General features: G+C 48.5%; 3 protein-coding genes across 5 annotated transcripts in view; 1 reads left to right on the top strand and 2 right to left on the bottom strand.

The window, feature by feature from the left end:
- GAPVD1 (GTPase activating protein and VPS9 domains 1) overlaps positions 1 to 13,952 on the bottom strand; it is a 29,718-nt gene extending 15,766 nt beyond the window's left edge. For 2 of the 3 annotated variants that reach the window (XM_014942800.1, XM_014942801.1), the window contains exons 1-6: positions 13,858 to 13,951; positions 4,715 to 4,930; positions 3,470 to 4,313; positions 2,140 to 2,226; positions 1,018 to 1,152; positions 707 to 896 (exon numbers count right to left, since the gene is read on the bottom strand). In XM_014942800.1, coding sequence (XP_014798286.1) covers positions 707 to 896; positions 1,018 to 1,152; positions 2,140 to 2,226; positions 3,470 to 4,313; positions 4,715 to 4,930; positions 13,858 to 13,862 — 1,477 coding nt within the window. In that variant the 5' untranslated portion in view covers positions 13,863 to 13,951. Of the gene's footprint in view, positions 1 to 706; positions 897 to 1,017; positions 1,153 to 2,139; positions 2,227 to 3,469; positions 4,314 to 4,714; positions 4,931 to 13,857 lie in introns of all 3 variants that reach the window. The other variant, XM_014942799.1, reaches the window with a different exon arrangement.
- A 223-nt stretch (positions 13,953 to 14,175) lies between these two features.
- HSPA5 (heat shock protein family A (Hsp70) member 5) lies at positions 14,176 to 18,475 on the top strand. The gene is made up of 9 exons (XM_014942802.1): positions 14,176 to 14,314; positions 14,449 to 14,590; positions 14,796 to 15,027; positions 15,317 to 15,454; positions 15,716 to 15,828; positions 15,912 to 16,302; positions 16,617 to 16,854; positions 17,030 to 17,197; positions 17,589 to 18,475. Exons 2-9 carry the CDS (start codon positions 14,472 to 14,474, stop codon positions 18,146 to 18,148), a joined length of 1,959 nt encoding a protein of 652 aa, XP_014798288.1. The 5' UTR covers positions 14,176 to 14,314; positions 14,449 to 14,471; the 3' UTR covers positions 18,149 to 18,475.
- A 704-nt stretch (positions 18,476 to 19,179) lies between these two features.
- On the bottom strand, positions 19,180 to 21,305 carry RABEPK (Rab9 effector protein with kelch motifs; the record flags this gene model as incomplete). The annotated part of the gene is made up of 5 exons (XM_014942750.1): positions 19,180 to 19,566; positions 19,790 to 19,939; positions 20,110 to 20,259; positions 20,796 to 20,957; positions 21,134 to 21,305. Coding segments are annotated over 5 exons (918 nt in total), but the record flags the coding sequence as incomplete, so codon positions are not given.
- Between the last annotated feature and the right edge of the window lie 12 nt (positions 21,306 to 21,317).

Genomic DNA, 21,317 nt, shown 5'->3' with positions numbered 1-21,317 from the left:
GATTTGTGGGGTTTTTGCCACTGATCAGGCTCTACATATTTTCATTCTGTCACACAGTAACACCACGTCTCTCAAACAAGCAAATATATCCCATGTGTTCATATTCATGTAAACGTATACTGGAGAAGAGTACCACACTTCCTACTTTAAGACAAAATGTTATTGAAAAGTTCAAAAAGAGGTCAAAACCCCAACAAACATAAAACTGCATTACAGCACACAACTGGAATAAGATCAGGCAAATAACGGAGAAAGAAGAAAAGTTTCTCTTTTCAGCACATACTCTAGAAGTTCTGCTCTTGCTTTTTCATCCTCCTCCACATTTGCTCTCCTGAGACACAAAAATTTTAAACTTATTCTTTCCCACTAATTAAATGTCTTTGCTTCCATCTTATCCCCTTCCTAAGCAATCTTCCCTCTGTTTCTCAGCTTCAAACTTTCCCTATATTATCACTGTGCCAGTGTGACTACCAACCACTCCAGTGTTTTTCTCCAGTTCAATCCAGCGTGAAACTCAACACACTTTTAGCAGAAATTACGGAAATTACATGGCTTTTTATGCAAAAGAAAATTCTTCACCATCTACACAGAAAAAGTAGGAACTGAAGGTGTAGTCAAAGAGCAACCCCAAGAGACGACTGAGAAAACGGCACAGAAAATGGATCAAGGCATCAGAAATCAGCAAGAAGTCATTTACTCTCCTTACCTATCGGTAACCGATTTTTTTTATTAGCTGGAGTAGTTGCAGGAGAGAGCTGTGGGGTGTTATAGGGAGTCATTTCAAGGCTGCTGCTTTTCCCTGGTTTGTTCTGGGGTAAGTTTGCTAGCAAGTTCTCCAAAGCCATCCGATCTTCCTTGAGCTGATCGCTTGACATTACGTTCCGCATGAAGCCAACCTAAGAGTTTAGAATTTGTGTTGATATGAATTGCAGTGCAAATTATCAACCTTGTTTATCCTATCTATAAACACATGGGGACAAGTGTATGCTCCCTCTTGTTAAGAAGGTAAGTGATTACCAGAGTAGTGAGCTGGCTGTACGTCATGTACACCACTGTTCTGCTCAGCCCCTCCAGAAGGTTAACAGAAGACATTGGAGGAGTTTCAACTGCACGCCCGTCGATAACTACATCCAGGAAAGCAGCCACACAGCTCTGCAAAGAGAAGAAATAGTTTTAAAATGAGAGACCATTTACTAGAGGTTGGAAAGAACGCAAGTTATGGCGAGAGTTAAGAAGTTACATAACAATATCAGTTTTGCTTCCTACTTTTAAAACCTTAGGATAAAAATACCACATATCATTAAAATCACTAAAGATCGAGCAAGGGAAGCATGAAGTTAGTTTTAGCATTTCCTTCATTCCTTTTCTGCATTCAAAAGAAATGTGTTACTTATTTAAGTGTCGTCTTACAGGTTTTTTACAAAATTAAACTGTTTTATGGCAATTGAACTGCCCCTTCCTGAAGAATCTGCTGAGCACAGACTAAAAGTGAAACAAGGAAGCAACACAGGGTATCACTTTCTAATCCCAGCAAATGTTACTTGTATAATAACTGTGTAACTCTGTCTGATGACTCTCTAACAATTATAACCAGCAAAAACATGGAAGTTGCACAAACAACAGCTTTTTCAACATATGACAATACATCAAAGATCATTAGTTTCACTCTTCCTCTGATGAAACTAACAGTATTGCTGTGGATGATTCATACGAACAAAGGAAAAGCCGAACAAAACCCCAAAACTACACAGAAAAGGAACAGAAGTCCCTTGCACTAACAGATTACTTGGTTTCAAACCAGACTTCATACAAAAGTTGTCCTCAGATCAGTGTTTTCTTTAGATTCAGGAGAAAAATCACAGACAGTAATTCAGCATTTCAGTTTAAACAGTAACTTGCTTTTATTTCTTTTCTGCGTTTTCTTTTAAGATTATGTCAGAGCAGAAGCAAGGATCCCTGACCCTTAATTCTAGTACTCAAGATTTTGTTCCCAGCTTTGTGCACGATTTAATCTGCTTTTCAGTACATGTAACTCGGAGGTTAAACGTTTGGTAAGTCCTTTGCAATGTCTGAAAAAAGAGAGACTGCAGAAGGATGAAGTACACACAAGCCTTAGCTCTTTTTAGTCTGGATTCTTACTTTGTCAAATTTAGCAAGATTGTTCTTCATACGTGGATCTCCCTCTTCAGAACCTGTCATTGCCAATTGCTGCAGAAGTCTCCCAACCTGAAATGAAAAAGAAATACGAAGAATAAGGATTTCAAAGCAACATCATGATGGACCCAATTATAAATAACTAGTTAAGACAACTCCTCCTTTCTAATTTTTTCTCATTTAATACTCTGAGAAATACTTCTGAGTGAGCAGACAGAGTCCTCTGCTCGCTTTCAGGGCAGAAAAAATGCAAGAAGCTTTAGAGAAAAGCCGTCATTGCATTTAATGAGAAAATCTGCACACACAGTATGCTATGAGCATCCATACTTCCCCCATCCCAGGAACAAAGCATGTTTTGTTTTTACAATACGTCAGAATTGAGAGTTGAATCTAGGTCATCTTAAACCTAGATGTTTTAAATGGCTGTATATATCTTACTAAGAATATGTTGGAGGAAAACAAAAAAGGCAAGAGGGTTAACTCTTGTTTCAGAGCACGTATTCCTTGTTAATCTGCAACTGCACAACAACTCCCAATTTTAAAGAGTCACCAACTGCAAGCTCTGCTACAAAACACAGGCAGCAGCACAGGATTCCAATGTATTTCAGAAAGACAGTGGTTGAGGCCTGTCAGTAACAGCCCAGGTAAAACTCACCACAACAGTTACACTGCGAGAATCCCTCACTCACCAGTTTAGGGACAGTATTAAAAAGCAGGTTTTGTTACTTGTGTGGGGAATATCCTCACTGGCAGGAGCGTTGCTTAATATCTTCAGACCACTCCTCTATATCCTGTCATTGCATTGCCCAGGCATTTGCACCGAGACAAAAACCTGTCATGAGGGCTGGGGACTGCTCTAAGGTGTAATGACACAGTAGGTAGTTACCCACCACAAACACTGGCCAATACTGCCATACAGGTTTTTTTCAGCAAAATACTCCATTATTTTGTACAATACCTGGCATGACATTTAACATTTAGCAAGATCAGCACAACATTTGTTTACACACATTCCAGAATTCATCTTACAGTCACTTTTGCACTTTAGCTTCCATCCCTTGTAACAGTTTTTCTAAAGTACATTTGCAACCCTTCTAAAAGATAAAGGAATACGCTATCAATTAAGTCAATATTTTAAGCAAACAGATAAACTTCAGAGCATTCCTTTTCAGTAACGATTAACATAAATATTTTGTTAGTATTTGTCTTACAGGTAGGAGGGACAATACCTTCACTGCAGTTACATGGGTCCTAGTGGTAAAAAGAAGGCCAAGAACTTTTTTTTTTTAAAAGACTACTTTCAAGAGAATCATACCTGCATCAGATTAAATCTTGCCACTTCGTTTATAGGAGCATCAGAGATTATCCCATACTGTTCTGGGTTAACGATGGCGGGACAGATGAAACAGGCCAGCAGAAGATCTGTGCACATTGCTCTGACCTCCCCAACCTCCAGCCTGTCTACACATGAGAGCGTTTTGTACATTTGTGACACGATCCATCTCAAGCTGTGAGGAAAACAGTACGTGTTTTGTTTGAGATAGCCAATGAATTTGTTCACCAGGGTCACCAGCTTGGCCTCATTGGAGTCCACCATCTCTTGGACTCTTTGCTTGAACTTTTCTGTGCCTTTCTCTCCAAATAACTTCTCCTGTTGTACTGGAGAGAATCTCTCAATTAACTTGTTGGGATCGGTTTCCAGGTGGTCTTCATCTTCAACCAGAAGCTGCATGATGGGCTCATGTAAAGTTGCAGTAAGAAAGAGTTTTGCAGAAAAGAGTCCCTCAGAGAAAAGTTTGAATAAGATGCTGAATGCGCAGGTGCCTCGTCTCAGCAGCCGCCGAGGGTTGTCGCTTTCCTTGAGTTCAAACTCTATCAGGTAACGGAGGACCTGGAGGAGGTAGCTCTCATCCTCCTGCATGATGCAATTGCCATAGATGGAGGTAAAGACTGTGTGAATGACACTCTGAGTGTTGTCCTGGTTGAGCTTCTCTCCGGCGACCAGGCAAGACGCAATAAGCCTGGGGTTCTCTCTCAATCTGTTCAGGAATTCTCCATAAGCAGTCTCCTGAAATCCCAGCTGCTTATAACCATCCACAAACTGCGTGTCCTCCAAGACTTTAGCATGCTGGCAACATTCAGCAGGAGAAGCTTCAGCACTTTAAAGGAAAAACATTGAAACAGTTTAAGTAACTCTTAAGCAAACAAACTTCATAAAAGATGGCACTGGTCAACCTATTAACAAGACTATCACCCAGGGAAAAAGTCTTTCCATATAGTTATCACAAATGATTTGCAAATTCAGGAATAAGGAGAGTTTGTTCCCATAAACTATGAACAGAAGCAAGACAAACACATATATTAAAAAAGGGTACCTCACACAGCTACCAAGTCAGTTTCAGATGAGTCAGATACCCTAGCTGAGATTTGCTTTAAAAACTTACTATTTTTATGATAAGTACAGCAAAGGACTTCAGAGACTAAGTGTGAAAAATTAGATGGATTCACAGAAGTTTCAGAGCTTGTTCCCCCCAGGACCACCCCCACCCCTCCAAGTCACCTTGTTATGATCAGTCTGTCCAAGTTAATCCTTTGCTGCTTGGAAATCCACGCTGTGCGGTACAGCTTCTCAGCCGTCTTCAACACATCTGCATTCAGCCTTTGAATGAGTTGCTTTTCAGAGTTCACATACAGCCTTTCCTGCTTGAGGTGATGAGCCAGCGTGTGGATGTCCAGCTTGACCATCTTGGGCAGCCAGCGGGTGACACAGAACTCACTGGAAGAGAGGGAGAAAATGAAATGGGTGAATCCCAACCGGTCAGGGAACAAGTTCTGTCGGCCCCAGCGAGGTGATAAGCAGGTCATAAATTTACACTTCGCAGCAAATACTGCTGTGCCCCTTCCATGTTAGCATGTTAATATGTTCTCTCAAATCCACAGCCCACCACTAAATGACTCTTTCTTAACGCAAGGTTTCCTAATTGCCAGTTTCATTAACCCCTTGTTATGTCAGCACATCAGGGACCCTTGCATAATAGCAAATGGTATTTTCAACTCTCACTCATGAGCTGACAGAGTCATACAGTACAGCACTGCAAAACTCCCGCACTGCATCTCCCTCCTGGGGGTAAGAAACTGGCCATTACCTGGAGAGACGTGGCCCTCACTGCAGTTTAGGTGACACAAGCTCAGGGAGAGGAAGAGGAGTCTCCTTTCGACTCACCACCTGGTGAACAGGCAAAAAGATTCCTGCCCTTACTGCTGTGTCCTAATGCCTGCCCACGTAATGCAGCACTGTCCAAGTGCTTGGGTGTGTTGTCTCTGGCCCATTAAAATAAATGCCCTCTCTCCCCCATGCATGAGAAGCACCAACCTCCCAATATTGGTCTTTTCTGAGAAAAAAATTTCAATAGTAATTATATTACTAATATTTTTTAAAAAATAAAATCAAGGAGTATCAATACCCAGATAAGGCATTAGCTGGAAACAAGTCTGGAGACTGCTCAACAGTAGAATTCATTCAGAAAAAAATTCCTCAAATATTTAAATTCAGAAGGCTATTTCTTTGGGCCACAATCCAAAAATGTTGCTTTAAAGAGAGAAAAACTGAAACAACTGTAGGCTTTCATAGCACATCAGGGACAAAAAAAATCTACACAAACTACTGTTATGTCTCAATGTAACATTAGCTCTAACTTCCTAATTAGAAAACATGGTAGTTACCAGCTAGCAGTTAGATAAACACGCAGAGTTCCACACCATCCAAAACAAGTTCAAGGAGCTAAACCATGTAAAAATTAACTCTGTGGAAGAAAAAAATCCATCAACTGCATTAACGCTGGCAAGGGAAGGGGTAGAATCATACAGATCAGATTATGTTTCCATGGAATTAATGATTAACTGCTCTATGTCTTTTTCCCCAACAGAACTAACAGCCACACTAGCTAATTTGGGAAGAAAATGGGTTTGATCCAGATATCATCTGTAACAGCTTTCTGCCAGACATACTGGAAATGGATATACGTCAGGGCTGTGAAGGGATGTGATGATGAACCCTACAACCCCGTGCCACGCTGAAACAAAAAACTCACTTCCCACAACTCTAGAGGAGCTTCCCTTCCCGAGAGCATTTAGTCCATGCTTGAGAAACTACAAATAATGTACTGGGCACTGGCTTAATGCTCTCCCCTTTAACTGTTTTAAAGATCTGTGGTTCAGTGCTCAGCATAGCAGGAGATGGTCCTCTCCAAAGAATACAGATTAGCTCCCTAATTAGGCACAGGTTTTACATTTGTTGGGCTTTTCTTCAGTGTGTGGAGAAAGCCTGATAACCAGGTGCGCTGACAACCATCACTGCTCCTTGCCTGTGTAATTAAATTCTTCCATTTACAGTTTTAACCTTACAACCAGAACTGTAGCAGAGACAAAAAGTGATGCTGTCACAAGCCTTTATGCTTAAAAAATTGCAAACCTCAGTTACAACTGATGGTTTATGAGTAATTCCTAGGAAATACAGACAGAAAAGAACCTAAAAAAAACCCAAAAGCCCGAACAAAAAAACCCACCAACCCTAATCAATGGTTACAGCTCATGCATCCAAAGATAAGATTAAGTAAGGAACTTGAAGGATGCAATCATTGAGATGCTTTTAACAAGGGCAGTCTCAGCAAAACGATTAGAAGAAAAGAAACACTGATGTTACTGCCAAAGTTCTTTGAGAAACAAATAACAACTTCTTGCAACAAATTTATTTTTAGTCACAGAATTTTAGGGCTGGCAAAAAGAGATAGCATTAAACTTGATACTGCCTGGAAACACAGTAATAACTAGTTATTAGGCTATGAACTACGGATATCAGCCAGGAAAATGAAGTTGCATCCATAAAAATGTACATAAAAGAGATGCGCGGAACCACATTCTGTCTTTCCAGCTGCTTTCTGCTGTAAGGCTGGACTGCCCATCACCTGCACTTCTAAATATACTGCTCCCATGACTACTTGATAATATCCTACCAATTGGCCACTACCCGTGTCTATATTATCTGCCTCTACGGTAGAACACCAGAAAGAACAGAAGCAAGAGGAGAATGGATCTGGAACTGAACCCCAGCAGGTTAATAAGTGCCACTGCTTTGTCAAGAACGATGAGAATCCACAGGATTTTCCTGTGGCTCCGCAGGAAGTCAACTGCACGACAGCAGTTTTTAGCCTATGGACAAGAAAAAGGGATCAGCAACTTCCCTGTCTTTATAGTCCTCCATAAAAATTGAACTAATGTGACTGCTAATTATTACTACTGAAATACACCTCTGTGAAGAGGAAGGCCTCCTTTGCTCCCATTTACCAGTTTTTAAAACCAAATTATTCTGAAGCCACACAAGTATAGCAAGCAACGGCGCAAACAACTTTGTCTTCACCTTAAGTTTTCAGCAGAGATTTGGGAACACTAGAGATGTAAAGCAGGTAGTTTAACACACACTGTACCTCAATAGGCACTAAACAAAACCTGCAGCATAGCAAAGAAAACCCAAAAAACCCAGTTGAGCAAGATGCACACGCTATTACTCTATCCAAATACTGACACCACTAACACAGCCTGTCTGCAAAGAAGGAACCATTGTACCACCAGCACACCTACACGACACACACCACTCCCCTCCAAAAACCTCTCCCTTTATGATCCGCAGCAAGAGACAACAGTTGTGTTCTCTGACCTTCCCGGGCCACACAGCCTTCGCCCCACGCCAGCGCTCGGACACGAGCCATAGAAGCAATTAGCCACAGCTCCGTGGTTGGGAACGCAGCACAGAAGGCAGCGTTAGAGCAGAGCGAGCAGCAGCTTCAGCTGGTACTAATTCCAGAAAGTTGTTTGTCAGATCACCTTACCAGGTTCTCATAAACAAAAAGGTGCCCATAATTACCCAATTACCCGGTTAATTACTACCATGTACCGTACTTGAAACAAGAGATGTCTGTACATAGTTGTATAAAGGAGACGGTTTAGGAAATGTAGATACCCAACAGTCTGCTGTGGCTGAAGAAACAACAGATATTCAATAGCTCCTGCTATGTGCAGCTATTTTTCAATCCTGACAATTTCATTTTGATATGAAAACATTTCAATTTTTTGTCAGTTATTTCAAGACTGCTCAGTACCCTACCAAAAGCTGTGACACAGTAAAAGGAGCTTAGCACAACTCAAACGATTTCACTTCGTGATGCTCCACCACATCAACAACAAAGACTGTGTGACCTGACAGCATCTACGATGCTTTGCCCTGCTGTCAGCACGACACAAGTCTGTGCAGAAACCAAGACAATCTATGCCTTTGATGAATGCAGGAGAGAGACTGCTTCCTACACTTAAAAGTTCTGGAAAACATTGCATTTAATCTAATAATATAATAAATTTAATTGGGTACTGAACTCCAACTTACAAAGTATGTGGTTCCGTACTGCGGCACACAGGAACAAGCAACGTCTCTCCTGAATATTTCTGCAATTCAGTTGACAGAAAAGAGATCCAGCAAAGTAGTAAATACTGCTAGAACACCAGATTCCTCTTCCTCCTCCAGCGTTTCCTCTCAGGGTTATTTGCTCCTCCTGAGTCTTGCTACGCAAGACTCAACTTCCAAAGCAAGTTTGGGCAGATCAAACATAGGCAGGGCAGGGCAAGGCAGAACTGAAATGACTCCATCTTACTGAAAAATAATTCCTAGGCCAGCTCAAATAGCTTCCATGCTAATCCACCCCAGATGAAGTACCTCTTTCTTCATTAATATTTACAGTAATAACTAACAAGCCTTATTTCTTTATATAAGCTAACAGCCCATCTCCCAAAATTGAGCTAAAAAAAAATATCTATTTTTCAGTGGGATGGTTCACCATGATGTAAACCTGCTGAACTCTCCTGTTACAATACCTACCATCTCAAAACGTGTACAACATGCAACATGCACTTCAATTTGCTACAGTTCAACTATCTAATCAATATTAATATGAAGCTCATACCTCAAGTTTGCTTCTGCCTGTGGCTGCTCTGCAGCTAGCACTGAACACACTGTCTATCCAGCACGATTTCTGTGCCAGGAGCACCTCAGTTCTTGTGCCCCTGAACAGAACTTACCAGTAATGTGCAGGTATTAAGGTATTACTGTGTTGCGTAAAATCAACAAAGCATATAACCATGCTAAAATCTACTTCAGTTGCTCGTGATGCTAGAAAGAGGAGTTCCCCTTATGTAAGGAGTTGACTAACAAACTTTAGTCAGAAGTGCAGAACCCCAAGCCACTCAAACCGACAAAAACAACCTGTTCCCAGCCCCTTCTCTCGAGACTAGCTCCCTTCCTCATTGTGAAACATCCCCTCCGCGGTCCACCATGAAGTGTAACTGCTATTACAGACACAGTATATCCTCCAGGACCTGAAAAATCTCACACCAAAACCCTCATGTGCAGCACCTTAAACATTTTGAAAGCCCCCATAGCAGCAGCAGTTTAGAAGCCCATTTCCTAAACTCACCATCCTGCTGCTTTTACAGAAGCTCAGTATTCCAGATTTCACGTACTCTCCGTGCCATTCCCCCCTCCATCATCTCCAAATTGCAGTTCCTACTTGTGAGGCAAGTGCATCGTCCACAAAAATAGCATTCTACCTATCAGTAAGTGTAGTGTCACATGCTGGGTCTGAGAGCTTAATCGCAACGGCTCTCTCCCTTCTGAGCACACTATCATGACTTTGCAAGAAAAAAGACAGATACTCGCTCGATCGAGCTCTTCAGCACGGAGAGTCCATCGGTAACAAAAAAGGGAAGTCACCACTCTCGTCAAGTTACGAGTTCTAAACCTGCAGAACACGAAAGCCATAAAGGAGCGAGGGCAGGGACATTCTCGCCGGGAGCGACTCGTTGCCCAATGCCCCGGCGCCGAGAGGGCCCCGGCCGCCGAGGGCTTCAGTCTGTCCGATACCTCCGCAGACCTCCGGAACCACCGGCTCCCGGCACCACCGCGGCAGGTCGGGCTGGCTCCGGCTGACAGAGGGAAAAAGGCACAGACGAAAAAAAAAACCGCACCAACAGTCGGGGAAATCTTACAGCCAACTTCGGCGGGTCCCCCCGCGACGCTGCCAGGGCACCAGCCTTCCCCCCCCGCACATGGCTCCGGAGAAACCCTTCTCCCCGCGGTTAAATATAAATAAATCCAGCCCTACCTACCGGCGGCTCCGTCCCCCCGAGAAGCCGCCTCCCGCCTTCCCCTTCGCTTCCCCTGGAAAACCGAAGGGTTTTGTCAGGCCCCGGGGCCGGCGGGCGGGCTGCGGCCTCGCCTTCCCCCCCCTCCCCGCCGCTCCTCCTCCTCCTCCTCGCCAGGCAGGAGAGGAGAAGAGAAGAGAGGAGAGGAGAAGAAGCCGTGACGGTACCGCGGGAAGGGAGATGGGGGTGAAGGAAAAGCTTATCCCTTACCCGCCCAGAGCCCCGGCTCCGCCGCCCGGCTCCGCTCCCGCTGCGGCCCCGAGTCAGGCGCGGCGCGGCGCGGCACTGCGCAGGCGGCGGGCGGCGACGGCCACCGAGCTCCTGGGACATGTAGTCCCTTCGGTGGGCGACATGGAAGTCCCCCTTTGGAAGGGGAGAGGCTTCGTTGGGGGATATGGAGTCCCTTTGGCAGGGTCAAGGCCTGCAGTGACAGGACGAGGGGCAATGGCTTCAAGCTGGAGGGGAACAGTGTTTAGTGTGAGGAAGAGGAGGCTGAGGGGAGACCTCATCACTCTCTACAACTACTTGAAAGGACACTGTAGAGAGGTTGGTGCTGGTCTCTTCTCACAGGTAATTAACAATAGAACAAGAGGGAACGGCTTCAAGCTCCAACAGGGTAGGTTTAGATTGAACATTAGGAAGGAATTTTTCACCGAAAGAGTGGTCGGGCATTGGAACAGGCTGCCCAGGGAGGGGGTGGAGTCACCATCCCTGGATGTGTTTAAGGGACGTTTAGATGCGGTACTGAGGGATATGGTGTAGGGGAGGACTTTGTAGAGTAGGGGAGATGGTTGGACTCGATGATCCCAAGGGTCTCTTCCAACCTCAATGATTCTATGATTCTATGAGGAGAGGGTTCTTCACTGTGAGGGTGGTGGAGCACTGGAACAGGTTGCCCAGGGAGGTGGTTGAGGCCCCATCCCTGGAGATATTCAAGGAGAGGCTCGATGAGGCCCTGGGCAACCTGGTCTAGTTGACTGACCTGCAGGGACAGGGATGGAATCGAAAGCCACCGCTCCCCCAACACATGGGACTGCTCCTCACAACACAATTAGAATCATAGATCATAGAATGCTCCAGGCAGGAGGGACCTCCAAAGGCCATCTAGTCCCACCTCCCTGCAGTCAGCAGGGACACCCCCAACTAGACCAGGTTGCCCAGGGCCTCGTCGAGCCTCTCCTTGAATATCTCCAGGGATGGGGCCTCAACCACCTCCCTGGGCAACCTGGTCCAGTGCTCCACCACCCTCACAGGGAAGAACACTCTCTTCACCTCCAGTCTGAATCTGTTCCCCTCCAGCTTGAAGCCATTGCCCCTCGTCCTGGGACTGCAGGCCTTTCTAAACAGGTTCTCCTCAGCCTTCCTGTAGGCTCCCTTCAAACATTCTGCCCAATAGAAACATGAGGGGAAACTAAGCAGCAGAACATAATTTATACCACATGAAATGTGGTCCCAGGCATCCTGTGAAGAAGGGCACGGCATGCAGCTGTGACAGTGATTTCAGTGGGAAAGGGACTCCTCTGGAGCCTCCACAGCTGCTTGCTTCTCGTGCCCAGGTTATCTGCAAAGCTCTTCCCAACAGGCAACTCAAAACAAAAGCCAAACGTTTATACTTTCTACCTCTCGCTTGCCAAAATATTGTCTGTGTGCCTTTTTCATCACTGACACAGTTACTGCCCTCAATTATCTTCCGTGATAAAAGAGAATGTCTTATGTAACTGAATTTTTAATACCCAAATAACATTTTAGAAACAACTATGGCAAACTGAAATAGAAGAAAAAAGTGTTCATCAAGCCCAAACACACAAGATGCCAACAGTCTGGTACCACACAGCCAGCTGTCAGGCTGTACTGCATTCCCAACAGCAACAACCCCAGGAGGAAAAGGAGCCCAGGGCCAAGGAGCATGAAACTGCTCTCTCCCCTGCCCTGCCTGCACGAGGTTTCCTAAGAAGAAATAAAATGCTTACATTATTTACAGTTCTCAGGACACATAGCTATTCTGGGAGATAATTCTCTTCCAAGGAATAAGCTCAATAATTTGTGTCAGACACCTCAGGGTTTTTAAAAGGAGAAAATCAAATCAATGTGAATGTAATCCTGATATAATTAATTAAAAATAACCAAAACAAAAACCACAAACAAGGTTTTATCAAGGACACAAAATAAACTTCTAAATAGAAAGACCAGAATCAACATCAAAATGCCATTTCCAGATGTGTGTTGAGCAACAACAAAGTCTGTTGACAATGTCTCACTTTGTAATCACAAGAAACCCAGCCCCCCTGGCTTAAAGTCCCTTCCACTCGCAGGGCGCTGCCTGAACACGACCGTGTCTCTCCCTCTCTCCATTTGTAACCACCTTTTAATACTACAACCACCTGAAATTATTATTGTTAGATCTCAGATCTGATACCATCCAAAGGTGAATGAACAACTTTCAATTTCTCGTATGACTCTTCAATCACTCAAAACTTTTGTTTTTAGTTTGGAGTTCCGTAATTATAACTTTTGCTTTAAAATGTGATTTTAAATATAAGCAGGTAGATACCATATGTGTGCATGATCCACAGACGTGTAAGCCAAGGGACAGCAGAGCTGCAGCCAGGCCTGTCACCCCCACAACATAGGGGTGACCTGGGTGGATCTACACTCCTAAGGCCTCTGCCTTCACCTTCCTGGGGAGTTTCCCACCCCAAGAGCCAAGGGGCTGATGTAACCCCATGTAGTGAGTTGCATCTGAGTGAGGACATGGTGACTCATTCTCCAGACATCATGGTTCAGAAGGTGGCAAGTGCCTTCCTTGAGAGACCTGCTGGCTCTCTGGTTGGGGCCAGAGCAAAGCACAGTGTGCTTGTCCCAGTGACTGGCCCGAATGGGCTCCACACCCTGCAGCACACCAGGGGCACCCATGTCCCCTCAGGACTGGCCACCCATACGATGGGCTTGTCCCCAGCGCTTCCGCGGTGCTCAGGGACGGGGATAACAGTGCCTGTGCACGGGCTCAGAAGCCCCACTGGGCCAGGCCCTACTTGGCTGCACACAATCATAGAATGGTTTGGGTTGGGACATTAAACATCATCCAATTCCACCCCCTGCCCTGGGCAGGGACACCTCCCACTACACCCCACTGCTCTAAGGTCTCCCTGGAGCCTTCTCTTCTCCAGGCTGAACCCCCCAACTCTCTCAGCCTGTCCTCCCAGCAGAGGGGCTCCAGCCCTCCCAGCATCTCTTGGCCTCCTCTGGCCCTGCTCCAACAGCTCCATGACCTTCTGGTGTTGGTGGCCCCAGGGCTGCTCTGCAGCCATTCCCTGCCCGGCCTGGGTTCGTGCTTGGGATCGCCCCGACCCAGGAGCAGCGCCCTGCACTTGGCCTTGGTGAATTTCATGAGGCTCGCACAAGCCCACATGAAGGATGTGTCTGCCCAGCGCGGGCCAAGCCCCAGCCTCACAGTACCTCATCCTGGGGGTCCCGGGGGCGCCCCGGGGAGGGAGCCGGCGCAGTCGCGCAGGCCGCCAGGGCCGACCCCCCACAATGGCGGCCCCGGGCCGGTCACCATGGAAACTTCCAGAACGTCCCCCCGTCCCCTGCCCCAGCCTCGCCGTGACGGCCGCCCCCAGCCAATGGGCTCCCTCCGCTTGGCTCAGGCTTCCTTGTTGATAGGTCCGCGACGCCGGCGGGGTGAACCAATGGGGTGGCGGAAGGGGGGCGCGCGACGCATGTCAGAGGGACCGCCTGCTTCTCGCCAATCACGGAAGGCCAGCTTAGTAGCAGCCAACCAATGGAGAGGCTCCAGCGAGGGCTCCGCAGCCAATGAAGAGGCTCCACGAAGGAGTAACGGAAGGTATATAAGGGCGGGCGGCGCGGCCTGGCGCTCAGCAGCAGTCGGGGGTGCGGCGGTTCGGCGGTGACGGTAAGGGCGGCGCTGCGGGCCCGGGGCGGCCTAGTCCGGCCGGTGGGATGCGGGGGGAGCGGCGGCTGAGGGGGGGCGGCGCTGGCGGCCGCGCACGTGGCGCCTCCATTTTGTGACCGGCGGCTTCTCGGCAGGGCGCTGCGGGCGAGCGGTCGACATGAGGCACCATCTGTTGGCGCTGCTGCTCCTGGTGAGCGCCGCGCGGGCGGACGACGAGGAGAAGAAGGAGGACGTGGGCACGGTGGTGGGCATCGACCTGGGCACCACTTACTCTTGGTGCGTGGGGAACGGGCCCGGGGCGCGGGAGGGAGGATGCGAAGCGGCTGGGCCTGCGGGCCCTCGGGGAGCGCCGGGCCGCGGGGTGGGGGGGTGGCTGGGCCTGCGGGCCCTCGGGGTGGGGCGGGGGGGGGAAGCGGGTTGTGGAGCCTCGGGAGGGGGGTGCAGACCTCAGCGCCGCCTGACTGCTCCGCTACCCCCGCAGCGTGGGCGTTTTTAAGAACGGCCGGGTGGAAATCATCGCCAACGATCAGGGGAACCGCATCACGCCGTCCTACGTGGCGTTCACACCCGAGGGGGAGCGCTTGATTGGGGATGCCGCCAAGAACCAACTTACATCCAACCCCGAGAACACCGTGTTTGATGCCAAGCGGCTCATCGGCCGCACATGGAACGACCCGTCTGTGCAGCAGGACATCAAGTACTTGCCCTTCAAGGTGGGCCCCCGGGGGGTGGATGGCGGGAGGGGGGGCCCTGCATGTCTGGACAGAAGAAGCTACTGAAACATTCTGAGCAAGCCTGCAGTCCCCGAGCTCTCTGGAGGGGGTTAGGGGGCAGTGGTGTGGCTGTGGTGTGTGGACAGCAGTTCCTTGTGTTAGCTAGCATTCAAGTCATGTCTTGTTATATAGAGGCTTGGCTTAACATTTAGAGAGAAAGCAACACTAGGTCGACTAAGAATAATTCTATGAATTTGTTAAACATGACAGTATCCATTCTTCTTTCTAGGTTATTGAGAAGAAAGCCAAGCCCCATATTCAAGTTGATGTTGGAGGTGGACAGACAAAAACATTTGCTCCTGAAGAAATTTCTGCTATGGTCCTGACAAAGATGAAGGAGACTGCAGAGGCTTACTTGGGCAAGAAGGTAAGTTATGATTGCTACCAGTAAGAACTTAAAGGACCAGCTTTACAAAACTAAAGATGAGGGATTCATTCTGTGGACTGACCTTGCAATTGGACACTGTTTAGTGCTGCTGGTCCTTGGGCAGCCCAGTGGAATCAGCTCAGCTGATGGCTGGGTTTTCTCTCTCTTTAAAGACCAATGGGCTGCTTGTTAGCAGCATCGCTGTGGTTATTTATATGCTTTTTCTACATTTCTATAACAAAATTGCATTTCCTCACTCAGGTTACCCATGCTGTTGTCACTGTGCCAGCCTACTTCAATGATGCTCAGCGTCAGGCTACGAAGGATGCTGGGACCATCGCTGGGCTGAATGTGATGAGAATCATCAATGAGCCGTAAGTAGCTGAGGCCTGTCCTGCTGGGGGGAGGTGGGGGCAGCTCTCCCAGTTCTCTGAAGGAGCTGTTGTTCCCTGTACAGAACAGCTGCTGCCATTGCCTATGGACTGGACAAGAGAGAGGGCGAGAAGAACATCCTCGTGTTTGACCTGGGTGGTGGAACTTTCGATGTCTCCCTCCTCACCATTGACAATGGAGTCTTTGAGGTTGTGGCTACTAATGGTGACACTCACCTGGGTGGAGAAGACTTTGATCAGCGTGTTATGGAACACTTCATCAAACTCTACAAGAAGAAAACTGGAAAAGATGTCAGGAAGGATAACAGAGCTGTGCAGAAGTTGAGACGGGAAGTGGAGAAGGCAAAGCGAGCCCTGTCATCTCAGCACCAGGCTAGAATTGAAATAGAATCTTTCTTTGAAGGAGAGGATTTCTCAGAGACACTGACTCGAGCCAAGTTTGAGGAGCTGAACATGGTAAGTTTAGGAAGGTAACGGCACACGCCTCAGCTCTAGGCTGGAGACTTGTCAAAGGGCAGTAGTTCATGCTGTGACATTGCACTTCAGGGTATAAATAACTTCTGCTTGCACTAAACACCAGGCAGCTGCTCCTTGCCAGGGTGGCTGGGGCTGTGTGTGTTAATGACAGCTGAGGCCTCTTCAAGGCTGGTCATGAGCCAGTTGATGTTCTTCCTCTGTAGTGCTTGTCCTTCCTGCCTGGGGCTGCACAATTCAGGGGCTGGGCATGTGGGAATACAGTCTTACAGTTCTGGGGTTTTTTGTCTTCCTAGGACCTGTTCCGTTCCACTATGAAGCCTGTTCAGAAAGTCCTGGAAGATTCTGACCTGAAGAAGTCTGACATTGATGAGATTGTTCTTGTTGGTGGCTCCACTCGCATCCCCAAAATACAGCAGCTCGTTAAAGAGTTCTTCAATGGGAAGGAGCCTTCTCGTGGCATTAACCCTGACGAGGCTGTGGCCTACGGCGCCGCTGTCCAGGCTGGAGTTCTCTCTGGGGACCAGGACACAGGTAACACCTTCACTGCCACTCGAGCGCCTTGACCCTGAGTAGTGGATATTGGTTACTGACAAATATAGTATAACTTCTTTTCCAGTCCTTAAGAAGCTTAGAGCTTCTGAAGGCCTTGGGACCTGTGTTCCTTTCAGGTTGAAGTCATGTCAGTCTTGCCCTTGGTCTCTTACAGGTGACTTGGTGTTGCTCGATGTCTGCCCTCTGACCCTCGGCATTGAGACCGTCGGAGGTGTGATGACTAAGCTCATCCCAAGAAACACTGTTGTTCCCACAAAGAAGTCTCAGATCTTCTCTACAGCTTCTGACAATCAGCCAACTGTGACAATCAAGGTCTATGAAGGTAAGTGGCACCGGTGGTGACCCATCTGAAAGTCCTATAGACAGATGCCAGCTGTCACACTTGGCTACTCTCTGGTCACAAAGGATGTAGATAATTTCAGGTGCTTTATGGGTATCTCCTCCTGGAGAAGAGCTGGGTGATGGTGTGAGCTCTCTGAAGCTGCTCTGATCAGGCTTCTTGACCTGCAGCAAAAGCTGTTCCTAGAGTTTTTCCCTAATGTGTGTGGTTTTTTTTCCCCATGGTTGCAATTCTGAGGAGCTCTGCAGAGTGTGAGGCCAGACTGTAGGACAGATGTGAAGCTGAAATTAAAATGTGCCTTTATAAAGTGTGTGACTAGTGGTTTCACAGGGTATAAGGAAAGAAATAAACTGGATCTAATTGTGTCTCGTAGGCGAGCGTCCCCTCACCAAGGACAATCATCTTCTGGGAACGTTTGATCTCACCGGGATCCCTCCTGCCCCCCGTGGTGTCCCCCAGATTGAGGTCACCTTTGAGATCGATGTGAACGGCATCCTGCGTGTCACGGCTGAGGACAAGGGCACTGGGAACAAGAACAAGATCACCATCACCAACGACCAGAACCGGCTGACGCCAGAGGAGATCGAGAGGATGGTGAATGATGCTGAGAAGTTTGCAGAGGAAGACAAGAAGCTCAAAGAGCGCATCGACTCCCGGAACGAGCTGGAGAGCTACGCGTACTCACTGAAGAACCAGATTGGGGACAAAGAGAAGCTGGGTGGTAAACTGTCATCGGAAGACAAAGAAACAATAGAGAAAGCAGTAGAGGAAAAGATCGAGTGGCTGGAGAGCCATCAGGATGCAGACATTGAAGACTTCAAAGCAAAAAAGAAGGAGCTGGAGGAAGTGGTTCAGCCCATTGTCAGCAAGCTCTACGGCAGCGCGGGCCCTCCCCCTGGGGAAGAGGAAGCAGCAGAGAAGGATGAGTTGTAGATACCGGTGACATCTCCGAATGTTGTGTGTGTATATATTGGACTCAGGAACACTTGTTTAAAATATTGAACTCTTAATTTGGAATGTAACTCTGAATCTTCACTCGTGAGTGGAGCTGGAAACGCTAGCCCGACGTGGCTCTATACTGCTTTTCGTTAGCAGTTGCTTGATGTCTGGGGAGGGAGGGGGCGCCGGGGGGGAGTGTAAATGCGACCTGGGGTAGAAGTATTGGCAGCAGAAGGGTCTATTTAACAACTCGGTCTTGTGGGTTTGGTGTAGAACTTTTCTACCGGAAGCGACCACAATAAATTTGTTATTTACACTGGACTCTGCTCTAGTTTTGTTTTTCCATTCCCTGGTCACAGCACAGAGCTCTGATCCAGATCAGCTGATGGGGGGGGAACCTGACCTTGGCCTGTTGGGTGCTGACAGAGGGCTCTGGTCCCTGCTCTGTCTATTCCAGCTGCAAATGGCTCCAGGGGTTTGGGATCTGTTGCCTTAAGCACAAAGTGTGTGAGGGAGAGGAGATTGGGCTTAAAGATGCTCCCTGCAGCATTAAAACTATCTTTTAGGAGCTTTAGAATCTCACATGAAACAGCTGTGCTCTGAAGACTATACCTAATAAATTATTTCTTTTTAAATTAATTGGAACAGTCTCTTTATTGGACCATGATCCTTACTTGATCCATGGGATTAGGTAAGGAACTGAATTGAGAACAGGAGCTTTTTGTGGTGCCTGCTCTAATACCACCCTAAAGCCCCTCAGCACTTTCCCTAGTTGGGGGGACAAGTCTATCTGGTTTTCATTCACTCATTTTCAAAATAGTGAAAGTCTAAAAACCAAATCACCCCCCCAAGCCCCTTTTTTCCCAGAAAACACCAATGCTTGTGGGACAGGGGTGTTCCTGTAGCCAGCAGTGTGTGTTTCCTCCCAAGGGAAGCTGCTGAGGCACAGCACACACCTCCCCAGGCTCTGGGGACACTGTCCCTGCAAGGCTTATACCTCGGGTGCATCAGCACAGTGCCACCCCTCTGAGGGCAAGAATTTGTTTATTGGAAAGAAGAATTAATTAAATCCAACAGTAGTATAAAAACTGCATAGGAAAGGCGGCGCAGTGCAGGACAGCAGCCCCGCTACTGGATGAGGCTGACCAGGCAGTCCCCAAACATCTCCCCCTGCGTGTCCATCCCACCAAAGACCAGCAGCAGGTGCTCCACGGGGGCCTCAGCGCTGCCCTGCGGGGGCTCAGCCCTGTCCCCCGCTGACACGGACAACTCTTCCCCAGCGTCCTTTTCCCGGGTGGCAGTTCCCTCCTCTCCGCTGGCCCCAGCCCCCCAGGGGATGACACACATGGCGTGGTCCAGCCTCCCCGTGGGCAGGGGGGATTCAAACCGCAGGAGTGTCCACTGCTGCTTCTCTGCGGTGCAAACACACACATTCACCACTTTAAATGTAGCTTCACGGGCTTAAAAAGCATCCTGAGGCAGTGACATGGTTAACCAGATCCGTTTTCAACATCACAGAGCATTTAGTCTTGTGCTGGTGTAACTCCAGTGCAGAGATAATCACTACTGGGGGGTGACCCCCAGGAGCTGAGGGGGTAATGAGTTCCCCGACCCCCAGCGGAGGACCCTCCCTACCTGTGTGATACTTGTACGTAGTATCCAGCGTCCCCTCTGCACCGATTCCACCAAAAATGTACAAGTGCTCTTTGAAGGCAGCTGAGGAGTGGGACGCCCGTCCTCCCGGGACGTCGCCGGTGGCTGGAATCTTAACCCACCTCAGCTCATCTGTTGGAAAAAGAAGAAGTCTGGGGTTATGCATTACAAAAACCCCACAAGTTTAGGTGTTTTAAACAATCAGGGTAGTATTTTAAGCACTGAAGAAGTGATCTTTTAGCTCACAGAATCAAGGCACACCACACAGCAGCTATTGCTCTGCAGCCTCTCTCCGTACTCACTGGTATCGAGGCAGAAGAGATCGTTGTAAAACACGTCACCGGATAAACCCCCGTGGACAAAGAGTTTGGTCCCAACTGCAACCACAACGTGTCCCTGCCGAGGAGAGGGGGGGTCCCCATGAGTATCTGGCTGGGACCAGGTCAAGGTGGCTAAAAATGGGAGTACACGTGCATTAGGAAGAAAATTCTGGAAGCTCTAAAACCAGTGACCCCAGGACCCTGCTGAGGTTCCCCGAGGAAGCGCCTCCAGCGGGGTCAGAGCTAACGCCACACCAAGCCCTTCCATGGAGCTCTGTGAGCTGCCTGGGCCACCCAGGAGCAGGAAAGATTAATTCAAACTGGAAAGCAAACCCTTTCTGATGCACACAGGGCTGCAAGAATGAAGGGGACAACTCCAGCAGCACCCGAGTGGCACAGGGTGATGCCAGCACAGAAAGCACTGTTGGGGAAATGGGACAAACCACTCCCGTCTCCCACCGCATTTCTCAGCCCAGAGCCCTACACCCTCATTTTGGCCCAAAGCCCCAGAGACTACACAAAGATAAGTGCACGTCAGCAGCAAGAAACAGCCATCCATCCGTTTAGACTTGTCACCAAAGCAGAGGCCCAACATGTCCATGGCTTTGACTGAATCTGAGGGACAGACCTCCCGTCTGACAGCACAGCCTTCCCATCCCCAGAGGTACCTGTGTCAAACACGTGAAGCCGCTGGTCTTTGACGGGTTCTGCTCCTTTCTCTCCCCCTCCGAACACGTACAGACAGTCCCCTACAGCCGCCGAGGAGGTGTGATAGGTCCTGGGCAGAGGCTGCGGGCCCCGCACCTCGGGGCTCTCCCACCTTCCTATTTCTAAGAGATTGGATTCACAAAGCGATCAGGGCGGTAACACACACCTCCCGAGGCACCGCCGCCGTGAGGGACCCGGGCAGCGGCTTTGTGGTTCCCCCGCCGCACGGCAACCCCCTCGCAGCCCCGCACCCGGAGAGGAGCCCCCGCTGCCGGAGCCGCCGGTGCCCGGCACTCACCCGGGTCCAGCACCTGGACGCAGCTCCGGTTACCGCCCGGGTGGGCGCCGCCGAAGACCCAGAGGCGCGGGGGAGCGGCGGCGGGCAGGAAGGTGGCGTGCTCGTAGCGCGGCCGCAGCCCGCTCCAGCCGGCGGCCGCCCAGCGGTGCGGGCCTGCGGGCAGCGGAGAGCGCGGTCGGTGGCG

This window comes from Calidris pugnax, unplaced genomic scaffold (assembly GCF_001431845.1).
Source record: "Calidris pugnax isolate Ruff unplaced genomic scaffold, ASM143184v1 scaffold102, whole genome shotgun sequence".
Lineage (NCBI taxonomy): Eukaryota > Metazoa > Chordata > Aves > Charadriiformes > Scolopacidae > Calidris > Calidris pugnax.
Note: the sequence above shows the minus strand (reverse complement) of the source record. Positions and strands in the feature narration are given on the sequence as shown.

What these genes read in the sequence shown, in the direction of transcription:
- HSPA5 (XM_014942802.1), top strand. Translation starts at nt 14,472, where the DNA reads ATGAGGCACCATCTGTTGGCGCTGCTGCTCCTGGTGAGCGCCGCGCGG. An exon ending in AGGCTTACTTGGGCAAGAAG is followed by an intron (nt 15,455 to 15,715) that starts GTAAGTTATGAT and finishes TTCCTCACTCAG; the next exon opens with GTTACCCATGCTGTTGTCAC. An exon ending in CTCTGGGGACCAGGACACAG is followed by an intron (nt 16,855 to 17,029) that starts GTAACACCTTCA and finishes GGTCTCTTACAG; the next exon opens with GTGACTTGGTGTTGCTCGAT.